The sequence below is a fragment of the Halichoerus grypus genome, chromosome 1 (assembly GCF_964656455.1).
Source record: "Halichoerus grypus chromosome 1, mHalGry1.hap1.1, whole genome shotgun sequence".
Lineage (NCBI taxonomy): Eukaryota > Metazoa > Chordata > Mammalia > Carnivora > Phocidae > Halichoerus > Halichoerus grypus.
The window spans coordinates 103,418,861-103,438,530 of record NC_135712.1 but is presented as its reverse complement, the minus strand read 5'-3'; the positions used below and the strand labels follow the sequence as shown (position 1 = coordinate 103,438,530).

At 37.5% G+C, this 19,670-nt stretch overlaps 1 protein-coding gene and 1 long non-coding RNA gene across 2 annotated transcripts in view; one reads left to right on the top strand and one right to left on the bottom strand.

Moving 5' to 3' along the window:
- Positions 1-11,227: 11,227 nt before the first annotated feature.
- Positions 11,228-19,670, bottom strand: part of RARRES1 (retinoic acid receptor responder 1) — a 50,850-nt gene continuing 42,407 nt past the window's right edge. Inside the window, exons 5-6 of the mRNA XM_036122413.2 lie at positions 12,443-12,505; positions 11,228-11,910 (exon numbers count right to left, since the gene is read on the bottom strand). Of these exons, the coding sequence (XP_035978306.2) occupies positions 11,761-11,910; positions 12,443-12,505 (213 nt within the window). The 3' untranslated portion in view covers positions 11,228-11,760. The remainder of the gene's footprint in view (positions 11,911-12,442; positions 12,506-19,670) is intronic.
- LOC118554684 (uncharacterized) lies at positions 12,048-17,953 on the top strand. Its single transcript, XR_004926599.2, has 3 exons — positions 12,048-12,073; positions 13,846-13,928; positions 14,654-17,953. It is a non-coding gene; the product is annotated as an uncharacterized LOC118554684 (long non-coding RNA).

The following is a 19,670-nucleotide window of genomic DNA, read 5'->3' as shown; positions in this document are numbered from 1 at the left end:
AATCACATGGGGAGCTTTAAAAAGAATTGCCCAGTCCTGTCTCTAGATGCTTGGATTCTTTGGATCAAGATCAAAAGTTTTCCACTTGATTCTAATATACAGGAAAGTTTAAAGAGCAGTATTCCCTGCGCCTCCAAGACATGAAATGGAAGATTTATTTATTTGTGTCACATTTTTCATTTTCTCTTGTGTGATGTTAGAGTTGGGCTATATGGGTTCTTAGTTTGACAATCTTGTCTTTAAAGAAATAGGGTCAGTTTTCTGTCTATTCCTTTTCCTCCCTGCTCACTCTTAGATTATTTAGTTGTAAAATCATCAAAATTAAATCCTGAAGTGTTAGGATTTTTCATATTTTAATATTTTTGAAATCTGGATGAGTTTTAAAATTGATGCCAATGAAAGTAGGCAGCCATCAGGTAGTAGTAAATTGTGACCATGTAGAAGTATATCCCTTTGTAAGAAGACAACTGTTTGCATTGCTAAAACTGTAATTGGTGAATGAGAGCTTTAATTGCTGCTTAAAGTGTCTTCAAATAAATAACACTGGAATGCACCCTTGAAACAGTTTGTTGTATTTACAATTTATTATGAGCATTCATTTATTCGTTTATCCATTCAAATAAGTGCCAGGCAGCAAGTTAGGTGGTTGTAGCACTTTGAAAGCTAGGCAAGGTCACAGAACAGGTCATAGAATTTTCTAAGCTGAGAGAAATTGGTGGAATAAACTCATTTCATGAAGAACTATCATTCAAGGGCAAATATAGAAACTTCCAAATGACTTTGAGAAGAATTTGTTTAATTTCTAACAATTCATAATTCAGGTAGGAAAAATGAAACAGAAGGCAATGGGATGCAGACAAAATCCTGGTATTATTTTGTATGTCTTAAAATTTTGAAACTTCTAGAGATTAGGAAGATAAATGTGATGCTATATATACCTGCCGTTGGCTCAGTGGTTGAGAAGAAGTTAGGCTCCTAATGAAAAGAAGACTTAGGGAATTTAGAGTTTTCATTTTATGTCAAAGCTGATGAAGTAATTTTTCTCTGCTGTTAGCTGGCAAAATCAATATTAGTAAAATCAGGTCAGCAATTTTAGAGTTTGTGCTAGAGAAGATGTTCTTATTGTGATATTAGTGAGAAATATTTGGTTTAACTTTTGGGAGTTTTATAAATTTAGACAATTATGTTTGTTTATGTGTAGAATTCCTCTTCATAATCTACTGTACTGAAATAAATCTGTAAATTGAATAATGGTCATATTTGTGAGCCTAATCTCATTAATTAAAAAAGGCTTTCATGAGGAAGAGGACTTTGAGATAAGTGACAGTAGAAAGCTGAAACCCTTTTCTAGCCCTTAATGTGATACTAAAAAGTTGATTAAAGATCACAGGACATTGACATTATTACTATAATGCTCTTGGCACCTTTTTATTAAGGTTAAGGTTAAATTAAGGTTAAGGTTAAATTAAGATTATTTAGGGAACTTCATTTAAAGGAGCTTATTGCTTGGTTTTGACATAATTTAATCATTGTAGATGGATATTTTAGAAAAAGTATTTTCTTTGCGTTATTACGTAGGTGGGAGATCTGGTGTTTCATTTAAATGATTGTTTCCAGTGCTTCAGGATGCTTAACAGTTCTTTAAATCAGGTGGATATTGGGAAGATGAAACAAAGGGCTTTAAAATAGATATATAAGAACTAGATCTAAAAAGTATCTGTTCATTTTTATTTTGTAATAGTCCATGTCTGTAAAATTTTTCTCTTCAGCATAAACTTTTCTAATTTTCTTACAGTATAGACTTAAGAGTAATATTTTGGGATATTTTAAGGCTGATGCTTCCTAACCAGTTACTGGCCAAGGATCCTGGTTAACGGTTTTGAGACACTGACATAAGCATTCCATTAAATGTGTAGGGGCCAAGGGCAGGCCACCCCAAAATGTCCCACTTCAGTATATTGATTATTTTAAATAAAAGTTGCATAAGAGACAAGACTGCACAAGGACACCTGGATCACACCCTCTATGCCCCTGAAAGCAGGAAATGAATCTCTGAGGTGAAAAGGCACCCTTTCTGTACCACAAGGTAAAGAAACATCCTTATTATCAGAGAGAGGAAATTTAGAGCCAAGAAAGCTGTATAAACAACCCTTGTAACTTGTTACTAATTTAGAATTCTTTACTAATTGAAGGTTAATCAAAGTTAAGTTTTCTTTGTCCTGTCAATTCCTCACAGATTGTCTCTGTCTATAAAGTATAAAAACTACCCATTTTTTTAGGTCTCAGTTGCATTATTGGGCCTCTCTGCACATATAATAAAACTTTTTTTTCTCTTGTTAAATCTGTCACCTATCAATTTAATTCTTAGACTAGCTGGAAGAACCTTGATGGGTAGAATGAAATTTAGATTCCTCCCCTATAGTTGGCATATTTGCAGGATCAGCTTCCACAGGATAGTTACTCCGAAGATTCTGCAGTTTTAAGATATTGGGACGTCTGACATACAACCAGCAGAAGGTAAGATTTCTTTCCATGTCTGCCTCCCAGAATGTCTGCAGAATCTGGTGGAGTGAGAGTAATGAGAATCATTTTTTTTTTTCCTCTCTCTAAATTTAGATTAGCAAGAGACAATCTTGTGGAACTAATACATTGGACTTAGCAAGTCTTGGTAAAAATGTGGTTGAGTACTGTTAGTGATCCATTTCCTCCCAGAGATGGTCTTTGTTTTCCTTTGTCTCTGTGTTTTGTGTTGTTTGTCATAAAAAGGAATTTCCATGGGGCAGAAAGCAGGCGTAGGCTCTAGAAGCCCCCTGTTTGAGCCAGCCTCACAGACTGATGAATTAATGGCTCTCGTCAGACTGGTGTCTGCTCAGACAAACTTGACTGTGAGTTAATGTGCACATGAGGTAAAGGTTGTTGCCATGGGAAATCTTGGAAGCCAGAGCCTAAAACTGGTGGGCATGGGGTGAGCACTTAAAGGCTGTTAGAGTGCTTACTGCCTAACTCAGTGACTCCCTTGTTAGGATAAGTTGGTCACAGAACAGGTTAGATTAACAATAGGTCACCTGCCTAGCACCACACAATCTGCAACCCACGGCACATCCCTCGTAGTTATTAATTAGTTTGGCTCTGAGAGACCCAGCAGATAGCTAAAGCTGTTAATGTGTACATCAGAAAAACCAGATGAGATTTTTTCCTTTCATCTTGTCATATGTCCTAAGAGCTTGGCTTTGTGATCAGTAAGAATATTCTCTCTGGTCTTCACCTTCTGGACGGTACACTTACTGGTGTGCAACTTGATGGCCAAAGAGCCTGGGGTTCCAAGACCTGCAGTTACAAGCAGCCCGCTTCGTCTGGGCATGCCAGTTCTCAAGGGAGTTTGTCATAAAAGGTCCTAGCCCATAAGGGGCCTTCGTCAGCTATCCGTCATTGCTTGGTAGTGTTGGAAAGTCCCAGTCTAGTAGTGTCTGGCAGCTGTCAGAGATTAGCGGGTCTACTTACTTTTGTGGGAGACTGACAACACCGTTTTCGCTACATCATCCTTATGGCCTATGCAACAAAGTCCATTGCTTGCTTAGACAGTCTTTGGAGGGAAACTTTTGTATGATAGCGGCTACGCTATCTTCCCTCTCTAGGGACACCTCTTGCGTCTTGGATTACGCCATCAAAGGGCTTACTGGTTTGAGTTGCTACTGGAATTAATAAGATCCTACTTGTCAGTAGCTGGAAGAGAGGTCCTTTAAATTGGCTGTATTTGCAAGGAAACATGGAGAGCTCTCAATTGTCTGATTAGTATAATCACTAAACTTAGGGATGCCCCGAATGAGATGAAAAAAAAAAAAAAAATAGACCTAAGACTTAATGTCCACATCTAACATAAATTCCTTCTTAAAATCCAGCCCCATCTGCCTATTTTAACTTTCCCTGGAAGATTTACAGAGAACACTCTGGTCTAGTCTCTCAGTTCAAAGTAGACAGGTTACTCAGGCTAGTCATGTACATTCTGAAAGCCAGAAAGTGCATGTAGCAGAAGCACCTGGGACAGGCAGTAGGGCTTGCTTTGCTGTAATCAGGCCCTTTCAGCTTCAGGAATTTGTGGGCAGTACCTTCGTAGATGTGTCCTAGACCCCGCCACTGCAAAACCCATGTCTCCTGAACAGCAGCAGATCTTGTAAAAGCCTTTTTTCCTCCACTTTCAGAAGATCCCACCAAATTCAGAGAAGAATTAGCTTAATGGCTATTCCCAGGCCCACTCACAGAGACCCTGATTGGCTGCTAAGGTGAGTTTCTCCACCCATGATGATACTGTGGTTATTTGGCCAGACAGGCCCTTGGAGAAACCCTCCCTTCACAGAGTGAAAACAAGACCACAATGTCTCCTAGCCCTCCTACAAATGAACCGGGGAAGGCCAATATTCAGGCACTAACGGAAGCCAAGGTTAAATTCTGTACTCAGAAAAGAAGACTTTTGTTAAAATGCTTGATACAGATTTTACAAAGGCATAAATCTTTTGATTCCTTTTTTAGTTGAAAATCTCCCTGATATAAAAAAAATAAAAGTTTTTGGAGTGCCTGGGTAGCTCAGTCGGTTGAGTGTCCAACTCTTGGTTTCAGCTCAGGTCATGATCTCAGCTTCGTGGGATCGAGCCCTGTGTTGAGCCCTGCATCACAAGGCTCCACCCTCAGCGTGGAGTCTGCTTCTCTCTCTCTCCCCCTCTCCCCCCTCCCTCTGCACCTCCTCTTCTTATGCTCTCTCTAAAATAAATAAATCTTTAAAAAAATAAGTTTAATTAAAAAGGCAGAGCAATCCATAAATATTCAGTCTATAATCCATTTCTTTGGGGAAATTGGAAACAACCGTCTTTGTCTTACAAAGCATTACAAAACCAGAAATGCAACTCTAGAAGTCTTTAAAGCCCACCTTTTTTTTTTTTTAATTAAGTTTTAAATTTTGATTCCAGTATAGTTAACATACAGGGTTATATTAGTTTCAGGTATACAATATAGTGATTCAACAATTCTATACAATACTCAGTGCTCATTATGATAGGTGGACTTTTTTTTTTAAAGATTATTTTAGAGAGCATGAGTGGGGGGAGGGGCAGAGAGAGAGAGAGAGAGAAAAGCAGACTCCGCACTGAGCATGGAGCCTGACAAGGGGCTGGATCTCACAACCCTGAGGTCATGACCTGAGCTGAAATCAAGAGTCGGTCCTTTAATAGACTGAGACACCCAGGTGCCCCATAAGTGTACTCTTAATTCCCTTCACATATTTCACCCATCTTCCCACCCACCTGCCCTCTGGTAACCACCTGTTTTTTGACTATAGTCTCTTTTTTGGTTTGTCTATTTTTTCCTTTGTTTTGTTTCCACATGAGTGAAATCATACAGTATTTGTCTTTCTCTGACTGATTTCATATAGCATAATACACTCTAGCTCCATCCATGTTGTTGCAAATGGCAGATTTCATTCTTTTTTGTGGCTAAATAATATTCCATTGTGTATATATACATCTTCTTTATCCATTTATCTATGGATGGACACTTGGGCTGCTTCCATAATTTGGCTATTGTAAATATGCTGCAATAAACATAGGGGTACATGTATCCTTTTGAGTTAGTGTTTTTATATTTTTTAGGGGTAAATACCCAGTAGTGCAATTGCTGGGTCAAAGGGTAGCTCTACTTTTTAACTTTCTGAGGAACCTCCATACTGTTTTCCATAGTGGCTGCACCAGTTTGCATTCCCACCAACAGTGCACAACCTCTTTTTGCCACAACCTTTTTTGCTACAACCTCTCCAACACGTGTTGTTTCTTGTGTTACTGATTTTAGCCATTCTGACTGGTGTGAGGTGATGTCATTGCAGTTTTGAGTTGCATTTTCCTGATGATGAATGATGTTGAGCATCTTTTCATGTGTCGGCCATCTGGATGTCTTTTTTTTTTTTTTAAGATTTTATTTATTTATTCGACAGAGAGAGACACAAAAAGAAAGGGAACACAAGCAGGGGCAGTGGGAGAGGGAGAAGCAGGCTTCCTGGTGAGCAGGGAGCCCGATGCAGAGCTTGATCCCAGGACCCTGGGATTATGACCTGAGCTGAAGGCAGGTGCTTAACCGACTGAGCCACCCAAGCGCCCCTGGATGTCTTTTTTGGAAAAATGTCTGTGCATGTCTTCTGCCCATTTTTAATTGGATTATTTGGCTTTTGGGTGTTGAGTTGTAGCAGTTCTTTATATATTTTGGATACTAACCGTTTACCAGATATGTCATTTGCAAATATCTTCTTCCATTCAGTAGGTTGTCTTTTATGTTTTGTTGATTGTTTACTTTGCTCTGCAGAAGCTTTTTATTTTGATATAGTCCCAATACTTTGTTTTTGGTTTTATTTCACCTGAGATGGTATTTTAAAAAGAGAAGAGAGGCTTTTTTGAAATACAGACTGCTAAAAGTGCTGTTATGCCCAGACTAGCAGCTCTGATAAGAAGCCAGTATGTCCCAAAAAGTTCACCTTGAAGAAAACTTGGATTCTTCCTCTGTCTCTGTGATGTAAATTTTCTACCCCCATCTTCTCTGGGACCTAAAAGCCATTCTTTGAAATACAAGTTTAAAGAAGTTTCTCATCAGAAAAACAAAAAAAGAGAGGTTGGAAATCAGGCCTATAATGTCCTCACCACAAATATTAGTAAAAACAAAAGCTGTAAGATTTTTATTTGTATCTGTCTGTCTGTATGTCTATCTATCTAGCCAAAATTAGTTTTTTTTTTAAGATTTTATTTATTTATTTGAGAGAGAGAGAGAATGAGAGAGAGCACATGAGAGGGGGGAGGGTCAGAGGGAGAAGCAGACTCCCTGCCGAGCAGGGAGCCCGATGCGGGACTCGATCCAGGGACTCCAGGATCATGACCTGAGCCGAAGGCAGTCGCTTAACCAACTGAGCCACCCAGGCGCCCTAGCCAAAATTAGTTTGTAAAAGAGCTCTATTTAGTTGGTTTGAAGGCAAGCCCTCATAAGCATTGGGCATTCTAAAACTCTTAGAAAGAAACTAACCCAGATGTTTTTCAAGTTCTGAAAAACAGATGATCTGAAAAAATATTCTGTATTGAAGCTAATTTAAGGTTGCTGGTTTAAAATAGACGTGTTTTTAACGTTACCAGCATTAAAATTAAAACTTTTATTCTGCGTGGGTTTACTTAGAGTCAAATAAGCTGATGTTATCTGTTACAAAATGTTTAAAAAAATAATCATCATAGCTTGGGAGGATGACTGACTTTGCTATCTCTTGAAGTTTTTATGGGTGACTTAAGCATACTTGTTAAGAACAAGTAAATTGAATAGATGTAAATAAGAAAAAAGTTTTTAGGTCAACTTTCTAAACAGTTTCCCCCAGATCTTTTTGGTAACCCTGAAACTTTGAAGTTTTGCTAAGTTTAAGTGATGAATTATGTTGAATTCATTGAATATCTAGGTCATTTCCAAATTAAACAAAATAAGAAACATTAATTACTAAGCATAAGTTTATCTACTTTTGGCTTCCTTATTACAGAGAAACTAAAAATCAATTTGGGTCTGTTAGTAAACATGTTTTGTGCTTTATTAAAAGATTACACTATGAAGAAACTCATGTTCCTAGAAATTATAAAATGCATTCATAAATTTGCCAGTGTAAAAATTACTGGTGTAACAGTAATTCACAATTGCTTACTAGTTTTCCCTAGAAATTAAATTTTCTAAGGGTGAGGAATTCTAATATGTGGTATTAAATGTACTAGAAATAAGAGAAACAACTCTGTATGCAAGGAAAGTAAGATACATGTTTTTGGTAAGAAAAAGTATGAAATATAAAAAATACATTTTCGTTGAGGGAAAAGAAAAGAATTTTGTCCTAAAGTGAGGCTAATTATTTGAAGATGGAAAACTTAGGACAAAATCTGAATGTAAAAAAAGTTGTAGAAGGTTCATAGCAAAGGAGCCTTTGGAAAGGAATTTTATTCGTGGTCATTACTGGCTAAGATTAAATTTATTTAAGAATGAGTTTTATCAAAAGTACACTAGTACAAAATTAGAATTTGGTTTTTTTTTTTTTCTGTTAAAAGGAAAACATTTTCTTAGGTTATTGATTTGCTTTTTATAAGAGTTTGTAAACAGTTTTCCTTTACCTTTCATGTAAGCTGCCTAGAAACACAAAGATGCTATGTTTTGTCTCTGTTGGGTCTTTATCTAAAAAACCTGAGCCTTCTTGCTCACAACTATATAACCTTCTGTACTTGCTTTTGAAATCTTTTATCACTTTGGTTAAATAGATAAGTATTGTTTCAGAATGATCTGTGAGCCCATTTAATCAAATGTTCAAACCTTTTGATATTTTTTGAGAAACCTGCCAAATTCAAAGTCTAAAATGAAATCTTTTAACCACACTCTGGAATATTCCAGAGGGCCAATGGAACATTTCAAAAGATTTGTTCTCCTTATACAAAGGGAGGTATATTACACTCATTAGGCTTGTTATGTTCAATTACATGGGAAGCATTGGCAATAAGTGATACTAAACACTCTTAAATTATATTTCTATAGTTATGTTATTAAAATAAGTGTTTAGAAAATTGTATGAGATCTGATACGTCCTAGTATGTTGTTATCTCAGTGTTTTATGTGTCACAGAAACAACCAAATTTACTTGTCCACTGCATTATAATTCATTCTAATCAGCTATATCACTGTGGCCATTTTTAAGTCTTTAATCATTTACAGACACATATACTTTTACTCAGATGCTTTCACAAAAGCTTCCCTGCAGATGTGTTTCATCTTCAGTGAGACTCGTGGAAGGAACTCTGAGTACAGGTTTCTTTTGATGACCTTGATTATAAAACTGAACGGGGTAAGAATTTCTGAAACTAGTGGAAAAACTAGATTCAAGCAGAACAAGAATTAGTAACATGGGACTGAATGAACTGAAGAGGATGATTATAATTTCTGTGACATTTCTGTTGTAACCATTAATGATTTTTTTTAATATTTTGGTTTTTTTTCAGATTTAAGGGAAAGTTTTTCTCTTATGCTATGACTTACAGCAATTTGATAAATATTTCAATTTGTTCAAAGGTATATTTTACCTTTTTCTCCCTACCTGATCTTTCCAGAATTCCTAAACTTTCAGTGAGTATTCTTACATTTTCATAACAATTTTTTATTTGCATAAGTTCAATAAAAATTTGTTCTCCTTGTAACAGGACACAATTGGAAACACTGGTTATATTACCACGGTTTTCACCGGAATATTGTATTTGAGGGAGACATGAATAGACTCAGACATGGCCACACAACTTTAAGGTTGACTTTATGGAAAGTCTTGCTTACAGGGATCCAAGCAGACTTACTAGGTGAGTAAGCATGGTCACTACATTGTGGGTACAAGAACTTCAGGATATTCTGAGGACCTCAAGAAGAGAGGAATTAACCCCAACTATAGGTATTATAGGCAAAGTCTCATGGCAAGTATTTGGCTTGGCTTCTGAACTTCAGAGGCTATTAAAAATTCAGTCAGAAGATTCCTTACAAAAAGTTCAAGCAAAGCAGATTTAAAAGAGCCTTTAGGATCAATCACTATTCTTGCTGTACTTATATAAAATAATCAGGCCAAGTTTATTATTTATTTTGCAAACAAATTAGCCTTAATCTGGCTATCTTTGGTAAAAATAGGGGTGATTATAGAGAGAAAAATTTTGTTTCACTAACACACCTTTGTGGATATTAGATTCTAACACAGTTCATTATAAACTGGACTAGATCCTGATTTTAGTTTCCTCCAATGCCTGGCTACAACTCTCCAAATGAACATCTTTGATTTCTTTGCCATTCTTTTGACTTGCAATCATTTGAGAACTAAAACTGGCCTTTTTCCTGAAGCCCTGCAAACTGAATATGAACAACTTGGTGTAAAATTCAGAGAAATCACCACAACAGCTCATTTACAGACAATCTTCATGCCTGTTCTATGGGCCACTCAAAACGATCACCAGAAATACCCAAACTACAAAGAAAATCTGTCAGATTGCCATCACCACCCCTAAAAGCACTTATCTGAAGATGCTCTAACCCTGCATCTAGAAGTCCTCTCGACTAGCTACCCTCAGTACTCAGAAACTGGTTTATAAATTTGATCCAGTCCTTAACCATTGTTTTTTTTTATTTCCATAGAAATGCCTCTTACCTGATTATTTGAACCATAGGCTTAACTTTGAGAAGACACCTACATTACTATGTCCTGAAATGAGTTTAACTGAATTGACCTATTGTCAGAACTCAGAGATTCAACAAGAAGGAACAATCTACAGCTCAGTTTGTAATATGTGAAACTTCCAGGAAAGCTTCCGTGGTAGGGACTGTAGAGGCCAAGGGCAGGCCACCCCAAAATGTCCCCTTTGGCATATTGATTATTTTAAATAAAAGTTACTTAAGAGACAGACTATACAAGAGGGACACTCAGATCCCCTTCTGTCTTCCTGAAAGCAGGAAATAAATCTCCCATGTGAAAAGGTACTCTTTCTATACCACAAGGTAAAGAGACATCGTAACCAGAGATAGGAAATTTAAGAGCTAAGATGGTTACATAGACAACCCTGGTTACTTGTTATTAATTTACTACCTCAGTCCAGATTCTGTTTAGAATTCCTTACTAATTGAGGCTCCCAAAGTTAAGTTTTCTTTGTCCTGCCAATTCCTTATAGATTTATACTCTGTTTATAAAGTATAAAAACTGCCTGCCTTGGTCATTTCTTTGGGTCTCAACTGCATTATTAGGCCTCTCTGGTTTTTTTTCTCCTGTTAATCTGTCTCATATCAATTAAAGTCTTAGACCAGATGGAAGAACCTTGATGGGTAGAAGAAAATTTGAATTCCTCCCCTACAAATGATACGAATTTTGAAAGGCAAATGATGGCCACGTTTCCTGGATCACTTCTTCTTGCCTTGGGGAGGTACTCTACTGAATTTGATTATGGTACATACTGTGTTTACTTTTATAAATTAATTTAGGGCAATACTGGGTGCAAACTGTTAGAATTTCAGTTACATCACTATTCCATTTGCAGACACTTGGCTTTATCCATGAAGCACTATATTTTTATTTATAAAATTCGAATTAAGCAATATTAAGAGTTAATTTTATTCAGTTTAGCACAAATTTTGCAAATGTATACAAATCTCTACAAACACACTGAACACATTTTATATAGAAATGCAAACATTTATTTAAAAGTAGATATCAAAAAAGAATACTTGCTTGGAATGATAAGAAATAGTAAAGTTCCTCTAAACTGATAACATTTTCCCTACAATTTGCTTTCATTGCGATATATTATCTTTTTTACATCCTAAGTAGAAGGAATTTAGCAATAGAAAATGGTTGGTTGCACTACGTTCACAGTAATGAGAAATACAGAGGTGAGACCATCAATTTTTTTGTTTTGCTAAACACTTATTGATCCAATTACAGCATACACTAACTGAGTGTTTTTTACATTTTAGGGCTGAAACCCTGAGAAACCCGTGGAGGAAACTGTTTAGCACTGAGCAGAGTTCAGTGTATGCCTATGTTCCCAGAATTAAAGCATCTTTTAATTTTTGAGTATTGTAATTGCAGGCTTTCTCAAATATTAGACTACCTTATACCTTACTTATTTTACCAGAGTAATTATTTAGGCTATTAAGTATAGTCATTTTGTTTAGAATTTGGTATAAGCAGATTCTTTTTTCTTTTCAGAAATTATTAAGCTCTGTTGGTGCCACAGCTGACCCTTCCTCAGTTCCGGAGGCTTCTTCTGGCGTCTGTAGCTCTTGACAGTGGTACTTCACTTTAAGTGGTTTACCAGGGTACCAGACCAAGTGAATACGACAGGGAATGATTTCCTAGAAAATAAGAGTTCTAAAATATTATGATCTGCAGAAATTTCTGGTGAACACAGTTCTGTACTGTAGGAGTGCTGGCCATACTGACTCAGCCTCTGGCCCTCTGTCTTGTTCACGTCCGGGCGGTGACCTCCCTCAGGAACACGTTCCAGGCCCCTCGGAGGTAATGTGTGCCCTGTCCCGAATGCAGGGAGGCTTGTTTTGATCACTAGTAGAGATCTCCCCAACCCCGCACAGATGGTGCCATGGGGTCTGTTAAAATATCAGACCCCTGACCTCACCACAGTGACCGCTGCACATCCCCTTGTTCTATCAGATCTGTGAATGAACAGTCTGGACTTTGCAGAGAAGAGCTATGCAGCGCCTCGATCCCTGCCTGCCGACCCCCCTTGGCAACAAGTTACCCTGAATCAAACTCTATGTGAATGTGGAGCTGCCTGCTTCGCTTTTTGGTCTCAAGGGGCCTTCTCAGTTTGGACCATACTTTACTGCCCCCCCACCCCCCCGTAACATACATTCCATTTTGTTTTACCTGTGTCGAGAATTCATGGAGTAGAACGGTATAATCAAAATCAATTGCATCATCATTTGTTTTCTAGAGAAAGAAAAAAAGAGTGGGTGTAATAAATAGGGTAGATTTATATTAGTTCAGAGTTTGGAAGGCTTATATCTTAAATTCCTATTTGGATGAGTGCCTTGAATCTCCTGCTGCCTCTTCAATTTGAGCCTCAGTTCCTCTGGTAGAAGCCTGCATTGAGATATGAAAGTCATGGATTCTCACTGTTTTGTCACCGAGTTAGATGAAAATCTAGTTGAATATCTTTCCATCACTTTTGCTCTCTAATAAGTATGGTTTTGGTAGAGGCTAAGTTCTGTGGGAATAGGGAGAATCTTTTGACAACCTATGGAATCTAGATACTGTCTATGCACCTCCATTTGATATGTTAGCCCTGACATATATATATGTGTTTAAAAATTGGTTTTACTTATAAACTTGAAGTGTTTTTTTCAGGAGAGTGCCTTCTTACTCTGTTTTTGAAAATAGCATTTCTGGAGGAAATCATAGCAGTCCCTAGATTTTAGGCAAAAAAGAGGAAATCCTGAAACAAATGATGGGTTTCCAACTCCATTTGATAAACTACTTTGCTAAGTACACTGAGTGTTACATATTTTTTAATACAAAAACTTGGGTTATTATAATGTTTGTAAACCCTGTGCCATTTAATTAAGACCTTCCTCAATAACATTATTAAACCTTTCCATTTTTGTTTTTATAGATTCTTCCTCTTCCAGGAGGAAGCGCCCTTACACCAACCCAAAAAGCAGGGTTTATTACAAAACTGCAGCAGGGGACACTGCACACTCCGGCCTGGCAAAGTAGCCCAGGCTTGGGCTGCCCTCACCAACGCAAGCTCTGCCAAGTAGTAATTATTTTTAATGTTATTCAGAAATAATCTCCTTGGCTTCTGTTCAAATTATCACCAGTGCCAAATCCTTATAATCCAAATTGATGATTTACTGTTACATTTTCCAGTAACTCAGCACTTTAATCTTCCTAGAGACAGACTAGAAGTGTTTTGTTTGTGCCCTTTTATTACTCATGATCCCCACCAGAACCCGTGTGGTTTTAGTAGAGAGTAAGCAGGCTTAAATTATTAATATATACCATCCAAAGTAGACTTCCTAGTCGAATAAATAATAAGGTTGGTAAGAAGCCTTCTATAATGCACTGTTGGCGGCAGGGGGGGCCCTCCAGGCAGGGTAAGGCCTCAGGCTGATTGCTACAGGGTAATTTGGGGTGCTGACAGTGTCTGGTATTGATTCTTAAGAGTTGAAACAATGCTCACTTTTACTTTTCTCAATTCATATTAAAGGCTAAGGGTGTGAGGAAAGTCCTCATCTGTTTTTGTTTTTGTTTTTGTTTTCTCTCGCCAGCAAATATCTCCCTTGCCCTTGGTACAGTCCTCATGGCATTAGGAATGGCATCTATCTTCAGTTCTAAAGTGATAATTGTGCCGGTCAGTATTTTAGTCTTGTTTCTCCCAGGCCTTGTTCATTTGGAGCTATGAGTTTGTAACCCCGCCCTTCCTTACATTATTGCATTAAAAGGGGACTTTAACCCTGAGTGTAAAGAAAGTAATTCCCACTGAAAAAGTTTTTGGAAAAACTAATCTTTATACTTTCCTGAGCCACCTTGAGCCACAGAGCACCTCCCGTCACTTCCTGCTTCTGTACTGTCTTGGCTTTATCAGCCCTACTATCCTGTATCTAGTCTTCTAGAACAGTATATAGATCTGATCTTAGTGACTGACTTTTTAAACATAGTTTCTTGTTTTGCTTGTTGCTGGTTGCTTCTTTTGCTGAAAGATCATGCAAATCCTTAGTGGCTACACAGTAGCAGAATCCAGAAACCTATGTGGATATGTGCATAATTTTCTTTAAGGAAACTCTAAATTGTATCAACTTTGAGACCAAATTTACCAATTGCTTCAGTGATTTAGATTTATGTTAATTTCAAGGACTTCATTAAGTTTCTTAATCCTCATTTAATAGGCCCTAAGAGATGAAGTGATTTGCCTTAGGTGGCCCAGCAAGCCAGTTGTATATTCAATTTTTATTTATCTAAAACCCAAATTTCACAGGGTAAAAAAAGCTAAAGCTTCTACTTAAGTGACCATACTCCCTCTGCATTTTTGTTTTCTTAACTCTACAATTACTTTTATACCAATTTTCCCACTTGTAGGTTGGGTGAGTGATATTGATGGACAGATGAGAGACATCAAAGACTGGCTAGAACAAGACAGAAATGGAGCTGCTGTATTTGGACCATACTATGTCCTGGTGGTTGTTGGTTTGGTAATGTGTCATGTACAATTGCAAATGAAAAGAAAGCACTGACGTTAAGAGATCCTAAGGAGTAGGAAGAAGGAACAATAGGAAGATCCCAAGCTCATCTCATTCCGTGGACACAATGAAGCAACAACTGCATGGATTGCAACTAACTCTGAAAACAACCTGAAGACTGGCAGAGATCGTTGACAGCTGGTTGTAGAGAGAAGGCCACATCAGAAAGAGGTGGAGACACGGTGGAGAACCAGACCCCTGACAATGCCTAATCACAAATGGGAATGATATCACAAGCACAGAAGAGTGAGAGGATCAGACCTCACACCAGACCCCCTGGCCCTGGGGATCCACCCTGGAAAGAAGAGTCCCCATAATATTTAGCTATGAAATCAGTGGGGCTTAGCTCTGAGAGAGATGGAGGGCTACAGGAAATGAAGCCCTTCAAGAGCCAGGACACTAAATAATAAGGTCCAAGACAGCGCAGAAGGAGCACTTTGCAAAACACCTGGGGTATACTTGAAGGGGATTTAGTGACTAATTTTAGGACATGTGCCAAAGGGACAGGGATCTACAGGAGATTTCTCCAGGAACAAAAGTGGTGGATGCCATTTTCTTGCCCTCCCCAGCCTAGGTAGCCAGATGCTTATGGGAGCCAGTTCTAATACTTTCCATCTACCTTGCTAGGACCCTGTGCCCACCCTGGAGTTCCCCTGCAGACCCACCATACCCAGCAGGCAACACTGGTAAGAACTGGTGCCCCTCCTAAGCAACCCCTGCCCTGGGGACAGGAGGCAGAGATAACCCTACAAACCAGCATGCCCACAGTTCTTGGGGCTGGGCCTCTTTGCTGACTGTGCAGGGAGAAGGCCCTGTACTTTGGGGTGCCCACAGCTTTTGCAATGGCTAACTGCATCCAGCCATGCTGAGGACAGGCCCTGCCCACCAGTGATCCCACAGCTGCTGTAGACAGGACCCTCAACAGCACGGAGAGCAAATCCTGCCCTGTATGCCTGCAACAGATGCGCTGAGGGCCATCTGAGGGCCAACCAGTGGCATGCCCACAGCAATCACACCTTATCAAAAACAGGAGCGTACATGCAGCCCACACAGGGGACATCCCTGGAGCACCCAGTTCTGAAGACTCGGGTGGGGGGATTGTGTACAGGACACCACAGGACTGCTTCTGCACAAGGCCACTAATTTCAAGACCAGAAGACTTAGACAAAATGAGGAGACAGAGGAATATATCCCAAATGTAAGAAGAAGACAAAATCACAGAAAAAGAGATCAAAGTAATGGCCATAAAGAAACTCACTGTACTTGAAAAAAGTGGATGAACTCACTCAGTGAGAACTTCAACAAAAATGACAGAAAATATAAAAAAGAACCAGTCAGTCAGAGATGAAGAATTCAATACCTGAAATGAAAAATACCCTAAAGGGAAACAGCAGACTAGAGGAGGCAGAAGAACAGATCAGTGACCTGGAAGACCAGGTAATGGGAAGTACCCAAGCTGAACAGCAAAAAGAAAAAAAGACTAAAAAATAAGAGTAGGTTAAGGGACCTCTGTGACCTCATCAGGCATAATTACATTGGCATCACAGGGATCCCAGAAGGAGAAGAGAGGGAAAAGGGGGTAGAAAACTTATGAAAATAGCTGAAAACCTCCCTAATCTGAGGAAACAGACATCCAAATCCAGAAATCACAGAGAGCCCTAAATAAGATGAACAAAGAATGTCCACACCAAGACTCATAATAATTACAATGACAAAAAGTAATGATTAAGAGAATTTTTAAGGCAGCAAGAGAAAACAAATAGTTACACACAAGGAAAACCCCATTAGGCTGTCAGCTAATATTTCAGCAGGAACTTCGCAGACCAGAAGATGGTATGATGCACTGAACTGCTGAAAGGAAAAAAAAAAAAAAACCTATAACTAAGAATACCTGACAAGGTCATCATTCAGAATTGAAGGAAAGATAAAGAGTTTCCCGGACAAACAAAAATCAAAGGATTTCATTACCACTAGCCAGCCTTACAAAAAATGTTAAAGGGAATTCTTTAAAAAGAAAAGGCCATAACTAGGAGAAAATGATGAAAATTTCACTGGTAAAAACAAATAGTAAAGGTAATAGATTAGTCACTAATAAAACCAGTATGGAAGTTAAAATGCAGAAGTAGTAAATTCAATTTATCTACAAAAGTTAGTCAAGAGATACTAAAAAATATGCAAAATAAGAGTAAAAATTTAGTGCTTTTAGAATGTGTTCAAACTTAAGTGACCATCTACTTAATATAGATTGCTATACACATAGGATGTTATACATGAATACCATGGTAACCACATATCAAAAACCTGTAATAGATACACAAAATGTAGAGAGAAAGCAATTCAAGAATAACACTAAGGAAAGCCATTAAGCCACAGGGGAAGAGAGCAAGAAAAGGAAGGAACCCAGAGAACTGCAAAAATAACCAGAAAAAAAATTAACAAAATAGCAATAAGTATATGCCTATCAATAATTACTTTAAATTTAAACGCTCTAAAGGCTCCAGTCAAAAGGCAGAGGGTTACTGATGGATAAAAAAAACAAGACCCATCTATATGCTGCCTACAAGAGACTTGCTTCACACCTAAAGACACACGCAGACTGAAACTGAAGGAATGGAAAAAGACATTGCATGCAAATGGAAGTAACAAAAAAGCCAGGGTAGCAATACTTAGACAAGATAGACTTTAAAACAAAGACTGTAGCAAGAGACAAAGAAGGGCATTACATAATGATAAATCAATTCCACAAGAGCACAGAACATTGTAAACATCTATGCAACTAATATAGGAGCACATAAATACATGAAGCAAATATTAGCAGACATAAAGGGAGAAACACAATAATAGTAGGGAACTTTAACACCCCACTTACATCAATGAATGTATCATTCAGACAGAAAATCAATTAAGGAAACAAGGTTTTGATTAACATATTAGACCAGATGGGACTTAAATTTGTTGAAACCTGTTTTGTAGCCTAAAATGTGGTCTATCCTGGAGAATGTTTCATGCACCCCTTGAAAAATGTGTATTCTGCTGTTTTTGGATGGAATATACTTGTGTATACAGAACAAAGCTCAAAGTCATTAGAAGGAAATAAAGATTAGACAGAAATAAGACCAAAAAAAAAAAAAAAACCCCACCAAAACATAGAAAAGATCAATGAAGCCAAGACCTGGTTCTTTGAAAAGATAAAATTCATTAACCTTTAGCCAGACTCATTAACAAGGAGAGAAGACGCAAATAAAATTAGAAATGAAAGAGGAGAAATAACAACTGACACCACAGAAATACAAAGGTTTATAAGAGATAAGAAAAATTAAATGCCAACAAATTGGACAACCTAAATGTGCAAATTCCTAGAAAAATACAATCTCGCAAAACTGAATCAAAGAAAGAGAAATCAGAAGAGGCTGATTACCAGTAACAAAATTGAATCAGTTAAAAAAAAAAATCTCCCCACAAGCAAAAGTCCAGGACCAGAAGCCTTCACAGATGAATTCTACCAAACATTTAAAGAAGAATTAATATGAATTCTTTTCAAACTATTAAAAAAATAGAAGGGGAAGGAAAATTAGCAAGTTCACCTGAGTCCAGAATTACCCTGATGCCAAAACCAAAGGCACTACAAGAAAACTATATGCCAATATGCCTAATAAATATAGATGTGAAAATACTCAACAAAATATTAGCAAACTAAATTCAGCAATACATTAAAAGGATCATTCATCACAATCAAGTGGGATTTATTCCAGGGATGCAAGGGTGATTCAATATTTGCAAATCAATGTGATACCTCACATTAACATGAGGAAGGATAAAAACCATATGATCAGTTTAATAGATGCAGAGAAGATACTTAGTAAATTCAACATCTGGTCATGATAAAAAACTCTCAACAAAGTAGGCTTAAAGGGAATATATCTCAACATAATAAAGGCCACATATGAAAAACCCACAGCAAACATCAAACTGAATATTGAAAAACTGAAAAATTTTTCTTTAAGATCAGGAACAAGACAAGGATATGCAGTCTCACCACTTTTATTCAACATAAAGTCATATGAAGTCCTAGCTGCAGCAGTCAGAAAAGAAAAAAGAATAAAAGGCATCCAACTTAGTAAGGAGGAAGCAAAACTTTATACATTTTCAGGTGACATGATACTCTATATAATAAACCCTAAAGACGCCACCAAAAAACTATTGAACTTATAAATGACTTCAGTAAATTTGCAGGATACAAAAGTAATATACAGAAATATGTTGCATTTCTATACACTAATAATTAGCAGAAAGCAAAATTAAAACATTCCATCCAGTAAAAGAATAAAGTACCTAGGAATTGATTTAAACAAGGAAGTTAAAGATGTATAGTCTGAAATCTACAAGATATTGATGAAAGAAGTTGAAGATGACACAAATGGAAAGGTATACCATCCTCATGAATATTGGAAGAATGAGTATCATTAAAATGTCCCTACTACCCAAAGCAATCTACAAAATCAGTGCAATCCCTATCAAAATGCCAACAGTATTTTTCATAGTAGTAGACCAAATAATCTTAAATTTTGTTTGGAACTACAAAGGACTCCAAATAGCCAAAGCAGTCTTGAGAAAGAACAAAGCTGGAAGTATCCCAATTCCAGATTTCATGATATACTACAAAGCCATAGTATTCAAAACAGTATGATACTAGCACAAATATAGACAAATACATTGGTGGAATAGGATAAAGAGCCCAGAAATAAACCCACACTTCTATGGTCAATCTACAACAAAGAAAGCAAGAATATACAATGGGGAAAGAGAGTCTTTTCAAGAAGTGATGCTGGGAAAACGGAATAGCTACATGCAAAAGA